The sequence below is a fragment of the Delphinapterus leucas genome, chromosome 18 (assembly GCF_059928025.1).
Source record: "Delphinapterus leucas isolate spDelLeu-1000000601 "Yukka" chromosome 18, BTC_Dleu_Yukka2, whole genome shotgun sequence".
NCBI classification, from domain to species: Eukaryota; Metazoa; Chordata; class Mammalia; order Artiodactyla; family Monodontidae; genus Delphinapterus; species Delphinapterus leucas.
In genome coordinates, this window is record NC_143146.1 from 61,156,523 (window position 1) to 61,175,516 (window position 18,994).

Sequence of the window (18,994 nt, forward strand, 5' to 3'; positions counted from 1 at the left end):
GCGGCAGGGGCAGTCGGGGCCCAGGGCAGCTCCCTGGTCGCCGCCGCCTGAGGGCACGCGAACCCGCCTCCCGAGACAGCGCTGAGGTCTTGGCTCAGCAGCCCCTCGGCCGCCGCCGCCTTGGGGCCCGCGAACCCGCCTCCCGAGACAGCGCTGAGGTCTTGGCTCAGCAGCCCCTCGGCCTCTGGGCGTCCACCACCGGCGGCCCTGCGCCCAGACCGCTCCCCAGGGCCTCTCGTAAGGAGAGGGTTTGCCTTCCGTTTACCGTTTACCGTTTACCGTTTACCTCACACTGCTAATGGGACAGCCCATTGCTACAGTCCTACAACGCTAGGAATGCTGCCAGCAAGGAAAACCGAAGGAAATGCCTGGGAGTTTACTCTCCCAGCGCGGTTTCACCCGCCCCTAAAACAATGCAGTCGGAGAAGTGCTCTGGGGAGGAAGGCTGGAGGGGGACCCCTCTTGAAGAGAAGTGGTCAGCTAGGTCTCAGGAAGCAGTTTGAGAAGTTTCCACAGAGAATGTAACGTTTTGGAATCATCCCCTCCTTTCCATGAGTAGTTCAAGTCTGTGGCCCTCCCCTTTAAGTGAGGCAACAGCCTTCTGGCTGGGCTCCTTCCCTGCGTTTCAACAGATGTAGAGCGCTTACCCTGTGCAGGCTCAGCACCAGGTGCCGGGGATGCAGAGACGAGTTAGGCAGGCCCTGCCCTAGAGAGTCTAATAGGCACCTCCTGTGTGACCTGCTAAGAACCACAGAGTCACAAATGAGGGGCTCCTGCAACTCAGCCTGGTGTTCAAGGAACATCCTATCTTAGTTTTAAAGAGAGTCACCCAGAGATACAAAGCTTGAAAAGGTGGTCCAGAAAGAGGTGAAGACTCAAAAAAAGGCACCAGCCATAAAACATCAGATGTGGCAACCACAAGCCAAGCAGTTGACTATTTCATTTAGCTAGTGTGTATACAGAATGCAAGATGAGGAGTTACTGGAGGTGAGGTTACATCCTGACCTTTTCCCCAAACTCCAGACTTGTATAACCAACTTCATTAATGCCAGGAACGATCTCAAACTGAATATGTCCCAAAGAAGACTCCTGTTTGCCTGCACACACCCACACACTCCAAACCTGCTCAGCCACTACCAGCCTTCCCCATTCCATTCACCTGGTTGCTCAGACCAAAACCCCAGTGCCACTCTTGGTGCCTCTCTTTCCTCCTTACCTCCCAACTAATGCATTAGTCAGACCAGTCAGTTCTCTCTTCAGAATATATCTCAAGCCTGGCCTCTTCTCACCGCTTCCATCACTGCCATCCAAGCCACCATCATCTCAGGCCTGGACTATTGGTCCCCTGGCTTCCACTCTAGCCTCTCATACAGACAAGCCTGCACAGTAGCCAAAATGATCTTTAAAAAACAAAAAGTAAGTGTGATTCTCCTACTCAAAGCCCTCCAATAGTCTCTCATTACTTTCAGAATAATCTTACTGTGGCTACAGTGTACCCCATGTCCTGATCTGATCCAGCCCCTACCCATCTTGATGACTGCTACCCCTCACTGCACTGTGAGTCCTCTAAGCCCCCACCATATTCAAATATCTGCTCAAATGTACCCTCCACAGCCTTGCCTGCCCATCCTGTTTAGAAGAGCCCTCCCCCACCCTCATTAATCTCTTCCTCCTTCCCCTGCTCTGTTTTTCTTCATAGCACTTACCACATCCTGAAATAATACTTGTTTGATGTCTCTGTACTACTAAAATGTAAGTTCCATGAGAGTTGAAATTCACATCTTATTCCCTGCTTTATTTCTAGTGCCTAAAACTCTACATTAAGTATATGTTCTCATTAAGTATATGTTGAAGTAATGAATGGGGTTGTATGTAGCACTAAAGAGCTTGGCTTCTGATCTTTAGGTGATAGAGAAGGGTTTTTAGCAGGAGAGAAAACATGGGCAAATGTACATTTTAGATAGATCACTCTGGCAGCAACGTGAAGAATGAAGTGGTGTCATGACAGGGAAAGCAGAAGGAGGGAAATGAGATTATCAGAATGAACCAGGTAGAAGACAGTGAAGGCAGGGCAGTCCACTGTCCACGCTGCTGCCAAAACTCACTCTCAAGTGCACATGTGCGCACGCACATACGTACACACGTGCCTACACACAGATCAGGTCATGGTACTTCCAGTGTTAATTAGGACTTGTTGGCTACAAATAGTACAAAATCAACTTGATGTCATTTAAGCAAAAGGGATGTTTGTTACTGGAAGGGAGGGAGACCACACTCACAGACCCCAGGGACATGGATGCTATAGCATTTATCAGAAAGAGCCAGGAAATAGGGCCTGAGAAGCCGTCATAAACTTTGACAGCACTCAGAATATCTGCTTTGTTCTCTTTCTTTGGTCCAGTTTTCCTGATAATGGGATAGAAGATGGCTACCCTCACAGCTTCTCAGTTTTTATATCTTCAAGAAACCAGCCCAATCTGAACTAAAATCTTCTATTCTGAATTCTGTATATGTGGGAGATGGGCAGGTTGGTCCTCTGGGACTGTCAGCTGTGCCTAGGGAAAGAGAGTCACATAGTATAAACATACCTGCTGGGGCTTATCCCTGTGTATGATTGTGAGTCAAATGGATACCGTAAGGAAGTCCACTGAACATCCTATTCCCTGGCTGCCTGCCACCCCTCCCTTACAACACAGACATCCTTATTCCTCTTTTCACATTCTGAAGCTGTCCCCAGTAATGCCTTCTGGCTATCCCAAATACACATCCTGCCAAACTTCTCCGAAAGTTATGTCCAGTCACACCATCCAGAGACAATGTGATAAAGCCATTCATTTTCCAAGTCCATTACCAAGCCTCTAGGTAATATCTACTCCCCTTCTGTTTTGGTCAGTTCAGGTATGCAGTCACTGGACTCAGTAATAATGTCTACACATCTGATATACAGTGGCAGGACTAAAATAGTAAACTGCAATGAAAACTATTGATCAAAGGAGAAAAGAGGAAGGAATTTCCAAGCCAGCACCATAAATTGGTTGCCAGTCCAGAACATAGACCATACCCTATTGGAAGGGGATTGTAAATGGAAGTATAGGGTTAGTGAATCTCATTCTATCAGTTTCACTCATTTCTTTAGTCGTGGAACATGTTCCTTGGCCATCCTATCCGACTACCCCAGATGCAATCCTCTGGGTGGATTGCCCTTGTCTGGTGAGCTTTAAGACCGTCTCTTGGAAGAGAAGCATTGGGAAGACACCCCTGCAGAGGCTGTGGCCTGAACAATCCCTTCCCAGGTGTAGCTGAGCCTGGAGATTGCTGGCAAGACTGCCACTGTTGGTTTGAGTTAGTCGTAGTTCATGTATTCTTGGCTTATAATTTTTCTTCGGCTTCATTCTATAGAACCTTTCCTGGTTACCAGTTTCATTTTTGAGAATTCTCGTTGAGTCAGTCTCTGTGAGTCCTTAGGCCTGCTAGACCCAGTAGAAAGACCTTGGGGAGACCTACATATCTTCATTGTTCTTGGTCTCAACTACTGATGGAGACCAGTGGACTCTTCCCAGCCCCCATGATACACCTGTCCCTCACTGTCTGAATCTATACAGTTCCTGAGTTCAGATAGTGAGGAATATCAAGTTATCCAAATGTATTTGGTCCATGAGTTTCAGATAACGTGTAGCAAACGATCAGATGTGAGGGATGCCTGTCTGTGTAAAAGCCTATATAATGTTACTCTCCCAACTACAGAGAGTTCTGTGATCCCCCAGTCTAGAAGAATAAACAAGTTAAAATAGCCAAGCTCTTTTAGGAAATTGTGATGAGGGGGTGTTTTAGCAGGAAAAAACTCTTAGGTGGAGCCTGTGTGTCCACCTTGCTTTTCTGTCCATCAGCACTGGAAACTCCAGATCAGAGGACAGCAATGTTGCCACCACCTCTGTGTTCCCAAGTGCCAAGACCCTGCAGACTTGGGAGTGTAGCTCAGACAGGCAGAGTCCCCAGAGCAAGCACAGGGGACCACACTCAGGTATCAGCGGCCTGATAGCTCAGCCCGATGCAGTACACCGGTCTGCAGGTGCAGCTCTGCACAGGAAAGGGTGACAAGGCAAAAATACCTAGCTCTTACACAAGGAGTGCTGCATAGCCTATCAAACATTATCATATTTTTTTTATTAGGGAATTTTAGCACTAGTAATTTAACTGCCTGAAACTTTTTTTAGCCTATGCTTTACAAATTTTAATGTCCAGTTTGAGTGTTCTTTTAAATAAGAACACAGTATTTAATCAAAGTAGATTTTGGGTCCAAGGTGAATAAAATTTGGGGATATTTTTTTCCCATTTTCATCCTAGGATGGAGGCTTTGTGTGGTCAAATATTAAAATATATTCTAAAACATTGAAAATTGTAAAGTGTTGTACTGGTGGGGGAAGTGACAGATCAGTGGAACAAATAGAAGTATGTAGAACAAATCTAAATATATGTAATAATTAAATATATGAAAAAATATTTTAAATCAGTGGCTAGCCATTATGAAAATAAGTTAGATCTCCATCTCATACTTTACAATAAAATAAATTCCACGTTAATATTCTAATGTAAGAAATAAAATTCTAGAGGAAAAGAAGAGGTGTCTTCTAAGTTATGTTCCCCCTACCCAAGAGTGAGAAATGATAAAGGATTGATATAATTTCATCAAACAAAACCTTTAAACATTCTGTATATCAGAGAACATTATAAACAAAGTTAAAAGGTCACATATTTAACTAACAAAGAGTTAGTATCCTGGATACACCACAAGCTCTTATAAATCAGTAAGGAAGTAGTGAATAAACCAATAGAAAAATGGGCTAAGGACATCAGTGCCAGAGAAGAAATGCAAATGCCACCTTATGGTAACTTAAATTCATAATTAGAGATTATGATCCACTTCCCTCTGCACTTTGTGTTCTTTCTTTTGACATGGTCGTCTAACCTTCTGTCCCAGCTGTACCTTTATAGTATGTTTTTAAATCAGGTAGACACCCTCTCATTTTTTTTTTTTGAAAGTGTTCTTTACTGCCCTTGCTCATTTGTTCTTCCAAATAATATTTTTTTTCAAGTTCTTTAAAATAACCTTCTTGGGATTTAAGTTGAAATGGCATTAAATCTAAAACTTATGTTGACTGAAGAAAAACACAACCTAAAAATTGCGAGATGTTTTATTTGGGGAGCTTACTGAAGACTGTGGCCTGGGAGACAGCCTCTCAGCTCTGAGGAACTGATCGGAAGAGGTAAGGAATGAGCCAGGATATATAGGCGTTTTTGCTGAAAACAAACATGTAGTCAAACATCAAACAATTACTGCTAATAACAAAAAACAGACATCTTAAGTTAATGATTTTAGTGCTTTTCTAAGTATGGGAAGATGCAAGAGTCTGGGCTCGTTGAAATTATTCCTTAGAAATGTGTGGTAACTGTCTAGGGTCAGTATCCTGTTTTTTCTCGATCCTGAATTCCCCTCAGGACACACCATTGTTGGGGGGGGCGGGGTTTGCTGCAGTGGCTGATGGCTTGTTGTCGGGCAACATTTTTTTGTCCGCACTTATCTGAGATAGAGTTGACAGCATTATAATGTCCAGCCTTCCTATCCAGGTGCACCGTATTTCTCTCCATGTTGAAATGGAGCTTAAAAAACTCTTTCATCATGTTATCCCCCTGCTCAAAAAATCCTTCCTGGCAGCCTTTCACCATCTGTTTCTCAAATTCTTTTCCAGCTTCCTTTGCATGAACTCTCCTCTTCAGCCTGGCTGGTTTTCTGTCTCCCAGTCAGACCTCTTGGTCTCTTATATATCTCTGCTTCTGTCTGCAACGTCCCTCCCACCCCGACCCCGCTTCCTCTCCATCTCAAGGTTGTACCAGCTCAAGGAAGTGTCCTTGACAGCACTCCATCCCACAAGGAGCACTTCCTCCTCTGTCCATAGCGTATATTGTATTTCCTACTCAGCAGTTACTTGTGCCACGTATTCTGTTATTTTCCAGAATACTATTTGGTCTCCTTGTTTATTTTGTAAGCTTCTTGCAGGCAACAGTTCTGTCTCATGTTTTTTTTATATGCTCTGCTGTGTCCTTCCATACAGTAGCCACTCTCCACATGTGGCTCTTGAGCATTGAAAATGTAGCTCGTCCAGTTGAGAGGCGCTGTAAGCACAAAATACACTGGGCTTCAAAGACTCAGTACAAAAGCATGAATTAATTGTTTCCTTAATTAAATGTTGAGAGGGTAGTATTTTGGATATGTTTAGTTGAATAAAGCATATTAAAATTAACTTCACCCATTTCCTTTGACTGTTTTAAATGAGGCTCCTAGAAATTCTTCACCTGCACCTGTGGCTCACATTATGTTTCTGCGGACAGCGCTGGTCTAGAGCTCTCAGCGCGGTGACTCTCGTACAAAGAGGTGCTCCCAACTCGGTGGTGGTTTGAGATGAATGAAAAGCAGCAGTTCGCCCATTTCATTTCATCTGAGGAGTTTTGTCTCAGTCTCCCCCCTTTTTCTTGGTTGATGTGGAGCAGGAGGACTACTAATTTGTAGCCCTACTAATAAGCAGGACCCAAATCCAGGAGACAGACGTTAATTAAGGAAGAAACTCATCTGAATGTGAAAGAAGTGCTAGCTCCAAAGTGAGGTCTTCTGACATTGTGAGATGCAAGATGTAATTTAAGAGAGACACCAAGAGACCTTACACTTTTAAGTAACAAAAAGGACTTTTAGGAAGTGCTTAAGTGGTTAACCTCATTTAAATTTAAACCTTTCGCCATTAAATGGTTAAATGAATTTTTGTTTCAGAACTAAAATTTGAAGGTAAAATTGAAAGTGCTTTCTGCCACAGAAAACTAAATGAATAACAGGATGAGCATTGGAAAAGGCAAAGAAATGTTAAATGGATGCTTGTGGCCAAATTAATAGCAAACTAATAGGTTAGAGAAGATTGCCTCTCACCCATGTACCCAGTGGATATTGGGAACAGCTGGCTTTTTTCCCTGTCTCTTCCCTGTTCTTCCTAGCTCTCCTCTTAAGCTTCTTTCCTTTCTTTATTCCGCTCTTAAAGAAAAAAACTCCTGCCTTCATGTATCTTTCTCTCCTAATTTATTATAATGCTAGATTACAGCACATTTAAAGTATATTGCTCATTTACTTCTTTAATTCACCCCAAATTTATTTATTTTCCCAAATTTATTTTTGAATATAGTATGATATAGGGATCTAAATTATTTTTTACAGGTAGTTAATCAGAGCATTATTTCTTGAATACACCATTGTTTTCTTGTTGATTTATAATGTCAGTAATCATTATTGAGAGCTTACTATGGGCAAGGCAATGCTTTGAGAGCTTTGTATTTAAATTCCTGCTTATGTTTCTTAAGTAAAGGTTTTCCTCATGTTTAGACATTTTAAATGAAACATTTTTTTATTTTCTTTCATTAAGCCATTAAGAAAATACAAAGTTGCTTTTCTACTTGGGTCCCAATTTTTTTTCTCCCTGGGAGTTGAGACTCTCTCATAAAACAAGTTCCCTGCCCTCTACTTTAAGATGGGTGGAGGAGTTGCAGACACCAAGAAATTCCACTTTTCCATTTCTCATCAGGGATGTTACTTTATAGGTGTCTTTCAGGTTGCAGAAAGGTTGCAAAAAAGGATATGCGCACTTTGCCCCAAAGACCTCGAGTGTAGTGTCCTGTACTTTGCACAGTCAGAGAATATAGCTGCTCATGAAAACTGTTTGGTAAGTTACTTGAAAACACATGAGTCCTTTTAGGGAAGGACATACCAAAATAGATAAATGTACTCTGGATACAACAAAGAATAACACGTTGGCTGGCCATGGTTTGGGCTTTTTTTTTTTTTTTTTTTTTTTAATGAAAGCTTCTTTATTTCTTTATTTTTTGGCTGTGTTGGGTCTTCGTTTCTGTGCGAGGGTTTTCTCTAGTTGCGGCGAGCGGGGGCCACTCTTCATCGTGGTGCGTGGGCTTCTCACTATTGCAGCCTCTCTTGCTGTGGAGCACAGGCTCCAGATGCGCAGGCTCAGTAGTTGTGGCTCACGGGCCCAGTTGCTCTGCAGCATGTGGGATCCTCCCAGACCAGGGCTCGAACCCGTGTCCCCTGCATCGGCAGGCAGACTCTCAACCACTGCGCCACCAGGGCTTTTAAGTGGGGATTTGGGGAGCATATTTTTCCCTTTTTAAAGTTTCAGATCTTAACACCTTATGATTACTTTCAGTTTTATTTATAACTGATCAAACACACAAAGAATTATGATGAAGTTCCTTTAAAGATATTTTAATTATTTCAAATATAACAGATACCCATAGACACTTCACCCAGATTTATAAAATCATGATAGTATATATTTGCCTCAGCTTGATTTTTTTTTTTTTAAGAAAAAAAAAAACATAGATAGTTAAGGACTCTCTCTTCTCTCTGTTCCCTTCTCTCCACCCCTCCCCAGAGGTAATTGCCATCACGAGTTCGGTGTTTCTTATTGTGTTTTTAATGTTATGCTCCCACCACGTTTAAGTATTTATAAACAAATATATTGTTTTACGTGTTCTTGGACTTTATAGAATTTCTATCAGATTCTGTAGATTATTGATATATATCCATGTTGATAAATGTAGTTCTAATCTTTAATTTTAAATGTTATAGTATTCCATTTTATGACTATAATCACCATTAAGGTATTCTGTGAATGAGCATTTATGGTTTTCCAGTTTTTTATGTGACTGACCAGCTGTCATAAATATCCTTGTATAGGTCTCCTAATTCACGGGAGAATTTCTCTGGTCTAGGGCACTTAGAACTGCTGGACACGGGAAGGGAACATTTTGCACCTCACTAAATGTGCCAGATTGCTCTCCAAAGGGATCGTACCAAGTTTGACTTCCACTATTTCGGAGTTTGCTTCTCTTCTTCCTTGTCAACACTTGATTCTATGAGATTTATTTTATTTTTTGGTATGGTAAAAGTATGTTTAATTTTGAAAGAAATTGCTGAACTGTCCTCCACTATGGCTGTACCATTTTATATTCCCACCTGCAATGAATGAGAGTTCATGTTTGTATTTTTTTTAATTTAATTTTATTTATTTATTTTTATACAGCAGGTTCTTATTAGTTATCTATTTTATACATGTTAGTGTATATATGATGTTGTTCATATTTTAATTTGTAATTCCCTGATGACATGTGGTGTTGAGCATCTTTTCATATACTTATTTGCCATTTGTATATCTTCTTTGGTGTTGTCTGTCCAGATCTTTTGTCCAATTTTTAATTGGGTTGTTATTGTTTAATTGGGTTTATTGGGTTGTCTTATAATTAACTTTTAGGAGCTCTCTATATCTTGGATACAAGTCCTTTATCAGATATATTTTACCAATATTTTCTCCTAATCTGTGGCTTTTCGTTTCATTCTCTTTACAGTGCCTCCCTGGATCTGTGGTTTGGTGTCTGTCATGATACTATGAGATTTTCATGTTTTCCTCTCTGATGGGTGTGAGATGGTCTCTCGGTGTTATTTGCATTTGCAGTTCCTAGATTACTTAGTGAGCTTGCACCTCGTTTGCTGTGCTCCTGTGTGGTTCTTTTTTCAATTCTGTGACTTGTGTTCATAGACTACACTTTATCTTTGAGATCTTAGTTTTGCTTATATGTATTTATTCACATATAAATAAATTCTAATGCTTTATTATATATGTTTGCTTTTAATTTTATTTATGGTGCTTTCTGTCATACAGAAGCTTGTGATGTAATTAACATTCATCATTATTTTCCTTTATAATTTGTAGGATTTTTCCCCTAAGAAATTCTTTTCCGAACTAAGGTTCTGTCTTTATTCCAAAAAGTTTAAAAATTTTGTTTTTCTCATTTAGGTTCTTGATCCAACTGGAATTTATTTGGATTATAGTGTAAAGTACGGACCTACTTTTAGTTTTTTTTTTTATGCGATTAACCACCTTCCCCAGCACTATGATTGAAAAATCTATCCTTTCCTCACTGATTTGTAGTGATAATAATGATAACTGTTGTTATTATTTGGTGTTCACTGTGTAAGGTAATGTTCTGGGAGCTTAACCTAGGAGCTCTGGGAGATTAACAGGATTGACTGTTAATCCTCACAACTACCCTAAGAGGTAGGTATTATAATTATGCCCAAACTAAAGGTGGAACAACTGAGGCACAGAGAAATTAAATCACTTGCCCAAGGTCACAGGGCTGTAAGTGACTGAGCCGGGACTCTCACCCAGCTATCTAGTTTCAAACCCTCATGCTAATCCGTTGCTCTAACAGTATTGTCATATGTGCACAGATCTCTTTCTGGCTCTCCATTCTCTTCCATTGGTCACTTGTGTATTCCTGAGCTGGTACAACACTCTTTTTTTTTTCTTTTAAACAAAACTCGCATTTTATTTAGGTTGAAATAAACTATACGAAATTGATTTTCTTCACCAAAAATAACAAGCAATATTTTCTGTATTATTCCTAGATAAACCACAAAACACTTATTTTTGTAGGTTTTCTAGGTTTTGCTTGTAAATCAAGATGAGGCAGTAGATACAGTCATGGAAAAATAAGAAAACAGACAAATCAATTGTCAGTATCCATGGCCTCTGATCCTGTCTTGACCATGAAACAGAAGTGTTCAATGTATACCTGCCAAAAAGCTTATGAAGATGTAGGCTCAGTAAAGGAATGTAAACGGCAACAACCAGATGTGGAACAACAATGGCAGGCTCTTCCATTCAAACTTTAACTATTAACTTGTTCCTTTAACTTCATTTGATAAAGACAGAATCTACACTGCAATCCTTGTTTGGCGAGCTCACACGTTTCTCTTACAATCTGATAATTTTCTTAACTGTCCCTTACAGATTTTTAACAGCATACTTAAAACTCCTACTATTCAAAAGTCAGTCATGAGCTTCATTGTAATGTTTTATGAAACATATTCCTTCCTCCGATACCTCCTCAAAATTTATTTCTTCAAATTGCTGATAACTCAGTACCTGACAGTTGGATCCACAGTGATGTTATGTCTAAAATGACTTAACTAATACAATTCCGAAGTGCCATTAGCAGAGATCACAGAGAGTGTAACATGGTACTCTCAATGCTATCTTTTGGAAGAATAGTTAGGTCTCCAAAGCATGAGAGTTCAAACAGGCCATCTAAACAGGCAGATTATCAGTGACTAATGAGCTGGTACAACACCCTTAATTACTATGATTTTATGATAAACCCTGGCTTTTTTTTTTTTTTTTTTTTTTTTTTTGCGGTACGCGGGCCTCTCACTGTTGTGGCCTCTCCCACTGCGGAGCACAGGCTCTGGACGCGCAGGCTTAGCGGCCATGGCTCACAGGCCCAGCCGCTCCGCAGCATGTGGGCTCCTCCCGGACTGGGGCACGAACCCGTGTCCCATGCATCGGCAGGCGGACTCTCAACCACTGCGCCACCAGGGACGCCCAGGTCTTCTTTGATGAATTTCAAAAATGTCCAACAATTTTTTTTTCTATAGAGGTCTAGAACTTTGGGTTAGGCCTATTCCTGGGTTTGTTTTTTTTGTTTGTTTTGTTAATACATTCTTTTAGATCTTTTTTAAAAAAATTTATTTATTTTTGGCTGCGTTGGGTCTTCGTTGCTGCACGTGGACTTTCTCTAGTTGCGGCTCTAGGCGCACGGGCTTCAGTAGTTGTGGCACACGGGCTCAGCAGTTGTGGCTCTTGGGCTCCAGAGCGCAGGCTCAGTAGCTGTGGCGCATAGGCTTAGTTGCTCTGTGGCATGTGGGATCCTCCCGGACCAGGGCTCGAACCCGTGTCCCCCGCATTGGCAGGTGGACTCCCAACCACTGCGCCACCAGGGAAGTCCTTGTTAATACATTTTTAAAGTGAACTATTATTGGTATACACAAACACTGTCAATTTTTATTTATTTTTTATCTCATCCAACAATCTTGCCAAACTCTCAAATCTAAAAGTCAGATTCACCTGGATATTTTATTTGGACGATCCTCATCTTTAAATAAAGATGACTTTTTTTCCTTTAAATTTTTGGGCCTCTTAATTTCTTTTTCTTATTTTACTGCATTTTTCTAGAACATTGTGTTATAGTGGTGATTAAAAGCATTTTAGTGAGCCTTGTCTTGTTTTTTATATTACTGGGATGCTTCTAGGTTTTATCATTAAATTTGTGCATACTTTAGCTTTTTAATACTTTTACTTTATTAAAATTAGGAAGCTTCCTCTTATTTCTAGCTTGCTACAAGTTAAAGTATTGAATATTATGAAATGCTTTTTTCTGCATCTATTGTAATGCTCTTCTGGCTTCTTTCACTCTCTTTCTCTGGCCATGCACAATGCTAGATGCTTTATTTTTTTTTAATTTATTAATTTATTTATTTTTGGCTGTGGTGGGTCTTTGTTGCTGCGTTCGGGCTTTCTGTAGTTGCGGCGAGCGGGGGCTACTCTTCGTTGCGGTGTGCAGGCTTCTCATTGCGGTGGCTTCTCTTGTTGCAGAGCACAGGCTCTAGACGCGCGGGCTTCAGTAGTTGTGGCTCTCGGGCTTAGTTGCTCGCGGCATGTGGGATCTTCCCGGACCAGGGCTTGAACATGTGTCCCCTGCATTGGCAGGTGGATTCTTAACCACTGCGCCACCAGGGAAGTCCGATGCTTTGTTTTTTATATACACAACTTTTTTTAATCTCAAACTTACAGAAAAGTTGCACATACAGTACAAAGTACCTTTTTTGTTGGAACTGATGAAAGAAATATTCACATATTTAGATATAGGGAAGTCATTCTGGCTTATACATGCATTAACTTGAATTTTATGCTAACTAAAATAGCCTGTTTGTGGCCTATCAAATATACACTGTACATCTGCTTTAATTATTAGAGAAAAGGACACATTGACCAGAAGTAAAGAATGTCCATGTTAAAAATAAAGATTATATGCCCCTCCTCCTGGGATGCCAATGCTGGTACTCCTTTGATGATGACTCCCTTCCCAGGTTCCAAGGCCATACTGACTCACTGTGTACATGCTAGTCTGTTCTTTTTTTTTTTTTTTTTTTTAACCTTGAAGAAATGTAACCCTGACTCGTTTATTGCTCTTTGTTCTGACAAGATATAAAACTGTGCTGGAAACAATGCTTCTCCAGAGCAGTTTCTCAGAGTAATCTGGGAAGTGGGCTTCCAGGGTAGTCCTCAGTTTGGCTCAAATAAAACTCTTTTCTATTCTTATTATAGACTGTTTAGTGATTATTTTCGTTTACAGAACCATTTGAAATTAATTTGAGACATGATGCGTTATCTTTCCTGAATACTTCAGTATGTATTTTATACAAAGGACATTCACATAATCACAATGTAACCATCAAAATCAGGAGTTTAATATATTACTACGATCTAATCCTCAAACCACCCAGGTTTCAGGTTCAAGTGTCCTAATAACTTTATAAAAAAGATTCCAATTCACAGGTTACATTTGGTTTTCATGTCTCAAATTTTCTCCTTTTAATCTGTTAGTGATAAATTATGTGCTTGTTTATTTTCTGCTATTAAACCATTCGGAGATTAACACTGTTTGATTGTGATGTTTTATTCTAATATACTGTTAATGTTAATTTGCTATTTTTAGTTAACGTTGTCAGTATAATTTACATTTAAAAAGCACCCATTTTGGGCTTCCCTGGTGGCGCAGTGGTCGAGAGTCCGCCTGCCGATGTATGCAGGGGACACGGGTTCGTGCCCCGTTCCGGGAAGATCCCACACGCCGCGGAGCGGCTGGGCCCGTGAGCCATGGCCGCTGAGCCTGCGCGTCCGGAGCCTGTGCTCCACAACGGGAGAGGCCACAGCAGTGAGAGGCCCGCGTACCGCAAAAAAAAAAAAAAAAAAAGCACCCATTTTAAGTGTACAGTTCAGAGAGTATTAAGTCATGTATTTACCAATGTAACCACCACCACCATCAAGATGCAGAACATTTCCATTACCCCAGAAGGTTCCCTCATGCCTCCTTGTAGCCACTTCCTCCCCACCCCAGCTTCTATAGCTTGAGCCTGTCTTTCTCATCTCACATGAGAGGAATCCTACAGTATGTATTCTGTGTGTCTGGCTTCTTTTGCTCATTACAGTATTTGGAGATTCATCCATGTTGTTTCTTGTATGTGTATTTTGTTCCTTTTTATTTCTGCACAGTATTTCATTGTATGGCTCTATCATAATTTGTTTATCCACTTGCCTGTTGATAGACATTAATTCCGGTTTGAAGATACCAGGATAAATCTGTGAAGATCTGAATATGTGTCTTCATGTGGACATACACTTTTTTTGTGTTATAGTCGCTAGTTAATTTTTTTAGTTTCCACATATAAGGGATAACATGCAGTATCTGTCTTTCTCTGTCTGACTTATTTCGCCAAGCATAATACCCTCCACATCCATCCATGTTGTTGCAAATGGCAAACTTTCATTCTTTTTTTATGGCTGAATAGTATTCCATTGTATGTATGTGTATGTGTGTGTATGTATACATATATATATATACACACACACACATACACACACACTACATCTTCTTTATCCATTCATCTGTTGATGAACACTTAGGTTGCTTCCATACCTTGGCTACTGTAAATAATGCTACTATGAACACTGAGGTGCATATATCTTTTTGAATTCGTGTGTTCATTTTCTTTGTATATATACCCAGCAGTGGAATCGCTGGATCACACAGTAGCTCTATTTTTAGTTTTTTGAGGAACTCCATACTGTTCTCCACAGTGGCTGCACCAGTTTACGTTCCCAGCATCAGTGCAGGAGGGTTCCCTTCTCTCCACACTCTCAACAACATTTGTTTGTGGTCTTTTTTGACGATGGCCATTCTGACAGGTGTGAGGTGATATCTCTTTATGGTTTTCATTTGCATTTCTCTGATGATTAGTGATGTTGGGCATATTTTCCTGTGCCTGTTGGCCATCTTATGTCTTCTTTGGAAAAATGTCCATTCAGGTCTTCTGCCCATTTTTTAATCAGGTTGTTTTTTGATGTTGAGTTGTATGAGCTGTTTGTATATTTTGGATATTAACCCCTTACCGGTCATATCGTTTGCAAATATTTTCTCCCATTCAGTAGGTTGTCTTTTTGTTTTTTCAATGGTTTGTTGATGCAGAAGCTTTTAAGTTTAATTAGGTCCCAGTTGTTTATTTTTGCTTATGTTTTCCTTGCCTTTGGAGATAAATCCAAAAAAAAAATTGCTACGATTTATGTCAGTGTTCTGCCTATGTTTTCTTCTAGGAGTTTTATGGTGTCCTGTCTTACACTTAGGTCTTCAATCCGTTTTGAGTTTATTTTGGTATATGATGTGAGAAGATGTTCTATTTTCATTTTTTAACATGTAGCTCTCCAGTTTTCCCAGCACTACTTATTGAAGAGACTGTCTTTTCTCCATTGTATACTGTTGCCTTCTTTAAATGTGGACAATAATGCTTTTATTTCTTGAGTGAATACCTACAAGAGGAATGCTGGGTCAAAAAGTAAATGTATGTTTAACTTTAAAGGTAATTGCATCATTTTACACTTCTGCAACAATGTGTAAGAGTTTCATTTGCTCCACACCCTCATTGACACTTGGTATTTTCAGTCTTTTTAATTCTAACCAGTCTAGTGAGTGTGTATTGGTATCTCATTGTGGCTTTGATTTGTCTGAGGGTTAATGATTTTGAGCATCTTTTCACGTGCTTATCCACCATTTGTAACTCTCCTTCTCTGAAGAGTCCAGGTTTTTTGCCCATTTTTAACTGAATTATTTGTCTTACTGAGTGGCAAGAGTTTTCCCTGTATTCTCGATATAATTTGTCAGATATATGAATTGTGAATATTTTCTCCCAATTTCTGGCTTGCCTTTTTGTTTTCTTAGCAATGTCTTTCAAAGAGCAAAAAGTTTTAATTTTGGTGAATTCCAACTTAATAACTTTTTCTTTATAGTTTCTGCTTTTTATAAGAAATCTTTGCCTGTGCCAGTGTCAAAAATTTTTTATCTTATGTTTTTCACGCCCTTTATTATTTAAGTGTATGTGTAATGTTGATCTTTCATTCAGAGATAGTTTGGATTCTTTTGGTTTCAAGAAACTTTCAGAAGCGCGAGCCAACCTAAATATAAAAGGGGCTTTGCAATAAGTTGCAGGGGCAATTTTTGGCTCCTGAAGACAGGCACCCAGGTGGGTATAAGAAACAGGAGCTGGGAAGCCATCAGGAACCCAGGATTTCCTCTCTAGCCCTCATTTTTGTTTTCCTCTCTTTGTTGACTGACTTGCTCTGACCATGTGGCTCAGAGCCTGTTTTAGTCCCCTAGGATAGGGACTTTGACTGGCCCAGCTTGGGGTCAGGGCCCCGACCAGGTCCAGTTAGCCACTGGGGGTCAGGGTTATGCAGTATAAAACATGTCTGGGGATCAGGACAACTCCCAAAGAAAAGCAGGGTGACTTGAGATCTGCTCACACACACCAAAAGGTGGTCACTGTTCTACACGCAAGCCATCTTCCACTCCTGGTGAGTACTTTTTGGTACCATTTTCTGACTTGCAGCTTTCAACATTACTTTGCGCATACTCTGGGTTTTTTCTTTTCCCAATCTGCAGCTGTATTCCTCGGCGCTTGTGGAATGTGAGGATCATGATCCGTTCAATCATGATAGAAATTTTGATGTGGAATCAGTAAAGAAAGAAGTCAAGAGAGGAAGGAAGTTGGTAAGTATAAATGATTCTATTACTCAAATGAACAGACCCTTGGTGATGCTTTCAAAAGAAAGTCTATTTGATTGATAAACCAGGGGATAGAGATGCAACGTGGAGAGCTGAAAGAAGTAGGACCTATATTGGAAACTTAGATTCAGTTGAATATTTTAATATTTTAAAATAAACTACAATATGCTTCATCGGCAAAGTAGATATGAGTTAGAATGCTTTGGCTATAAGTGGAAGGAACAAACTGGCTTTAAAAAAAAAAAAAGTGATGCTTTCTTAACTTAGCCAGAGGAAAAATTGACTTCGCGGTTGGTTGATTCAGTGGCTCAGTGATGGATCATGCCCATCATCCTTTCTGCCCTCCTGTCCACAACATCAGCTGGTCCCTTTGTGATCATAGGGTGGCCACAGGCAGCAGCTGAAGCATCAGGCTTTCTTGCTCCTATCACAAGAGAAAGTTCATTCCCAAACATGGATTAAGAGCCCTTCTGAAAGTTTAATTAGGCCACACCCCTCTTTCTGCACCGATTGCTAGAGGCGACCATAACTAATCAGGATCTACCTTCGGAGCTGGGGTCAGCTCCCCCTGGGAAGGAAGAATGCTGAGTAGTTGCTCTACTGGGTCTGCTGTAGTAGACTCCCTCCGTGACAGGCCCTTCGCAGCTTAATCAGTGGTACAGCAAGCGTGAGCGCTAACACCCTACCCACCACCACAATCCACAGTCAGGTTAGTGACCTGGAACAAACATTTTTTTAGTCCTTGCAGGATGTCAGCATATACATGGGCAATTTCCACATCGCCTGATGTGCTTTGAGAAACGTCAGCATGGGCCGCTCAGTGAGCAGGCAGATCAGCACAGCTGGGGCTCAGGAAGCCTTCCTAGTTGGGAATGTGGTGGGAGGAATGAGGATGGGGAAGGGGGAAATTCAGAGAGAGGGAACAGGGTGTGCAAAAGTGTGGAAGGTGAGAAAGATGATGTGGCACATTCATGAAACCATAAGCATAGGACTGTCCCTGGCATTCTCTTCACTGACCTCATGGAATTCCACAGGATGTACTGGAAGGCGTGAAGCCATTCCCTGTCCTTAGATAATGAATTGACACTGTTTTTCACTGTGATAGCGAATGCTGCAGAAAACATCTTTGTGCATTATCCTCGTGTGTTGGTTTGATTGGTGCTATACAGCACATTCCTAGAAGTGGAACAGCTGAGTCAAAGAGAATTCCCTTTAAAATCTTTGAAACATGCTGACAAACTATCCCCCAGAAAGACTGTACCACTTTATGCTTCTGTACATAGTGGATGAAAGAGCACTTCTCCCAGCCTGTGATGAAAATGAACATCTCAAACCTCGTTAATTTTTGCCAGTCTCAGAAAGTTTTACCTTGCGTTTCCCTGATCACTGGAGAGGTTGCACGTTACCCCTCTTTAGTAATCATCCCAATCCTCCTGGCTCAGCCAGCTCCAGCAGCTCTTCAGTGATCCCTGGCCACGGTCCAGCACAGCAGTCACTCCCTTGCAAACCCCCTGGACACCCTGCTTACTCACTGAGCAGAGCCCCAGCCTGGGGAAGTGTGTCTGTCTGATGCCCGCAGGAGCTGAATAGCGCTGGCAGTTGAGCGGTTAACCGGAGAAAAACCCACAGGTGTTTTGACGGATCTTAGATTCATGGCCATAAACCTCCAACAGACAACCAGCACTTCATCCTCCACCCTCCACATTTACTCTTTCACATCCTATCATCTCTCTTTAAAACCTTGCTCCACCCCAACTTCTCCTTGCCAAGTTGAGGACTATCCCTGATTTTTTTTTTTTTTTTTGGATAGACTTTCTTTTTTAGAGCAGTTTTAGGTTCACAGGAAAACTGAGGGGATGGTACAGAGAGTTCCTGTATTCCCCCTGCCCCTACATGTTCAGTCTCCCTTTTATCAATACCCTCCACTAGAGGGGACATTTGTTACAACTGATGAACCACATTGACACATCAGAAACACCCAAAGGCCATAGTTTACATTAGGGTTCACTCCTGGTGTTGTACATTTCTTTGCCAGATTCTTACCGAGAAAATGGAAGCGACTAGACAGGAACCCCTACTGTCCAAACCACTGCCCACCAGCCTGTCCCCAGACTCTCAGACTTCTGTCCTGTCAAAGCCAACCCTGCACATGGGCTTTGGAGCCGTCCTCCTTCCCTCCTTAAGGACTAGGTTCTTGCATTTTCCTCTA

The 18,994-nt window shown here is 41.1% G+C and overlaps 1 protein-coding gene across 4 annotated transcripts in view; it reads left to right on the plus strand.

The window, feature by feature from the left end:
- Nucleotides 1-18,994, plus strand: part of SETDB2 (SET domain bifurcated histone lysine methyltransferase 2) — an 82,192-nt gene that overhangs the window by 49,709 nt on the left and 13,489 nt on the right. For 2 of the 4 annotated variants that reach the window (XM_022574794.3, XM_022574793.3), the window contains 2 exons: nucleotides 7,636-7,757; nucleotides 16,663-16,770. In XM_022574794.3, coding sequence (XP_022430502.1) covers nucleotides 7,636-7,757; nucleotides 16,663-16,770 — 230 coding nt within the window. Of the gene's footprint in view, nucleotides 1-39; nucleotides 7,758-16,662; nucleotides 16,771-18,994 lie in introns of those variants that run through there. The other 2 variants (XM_089899572.1, XM_089899571.1) reach the window with 2 other exon arrangements.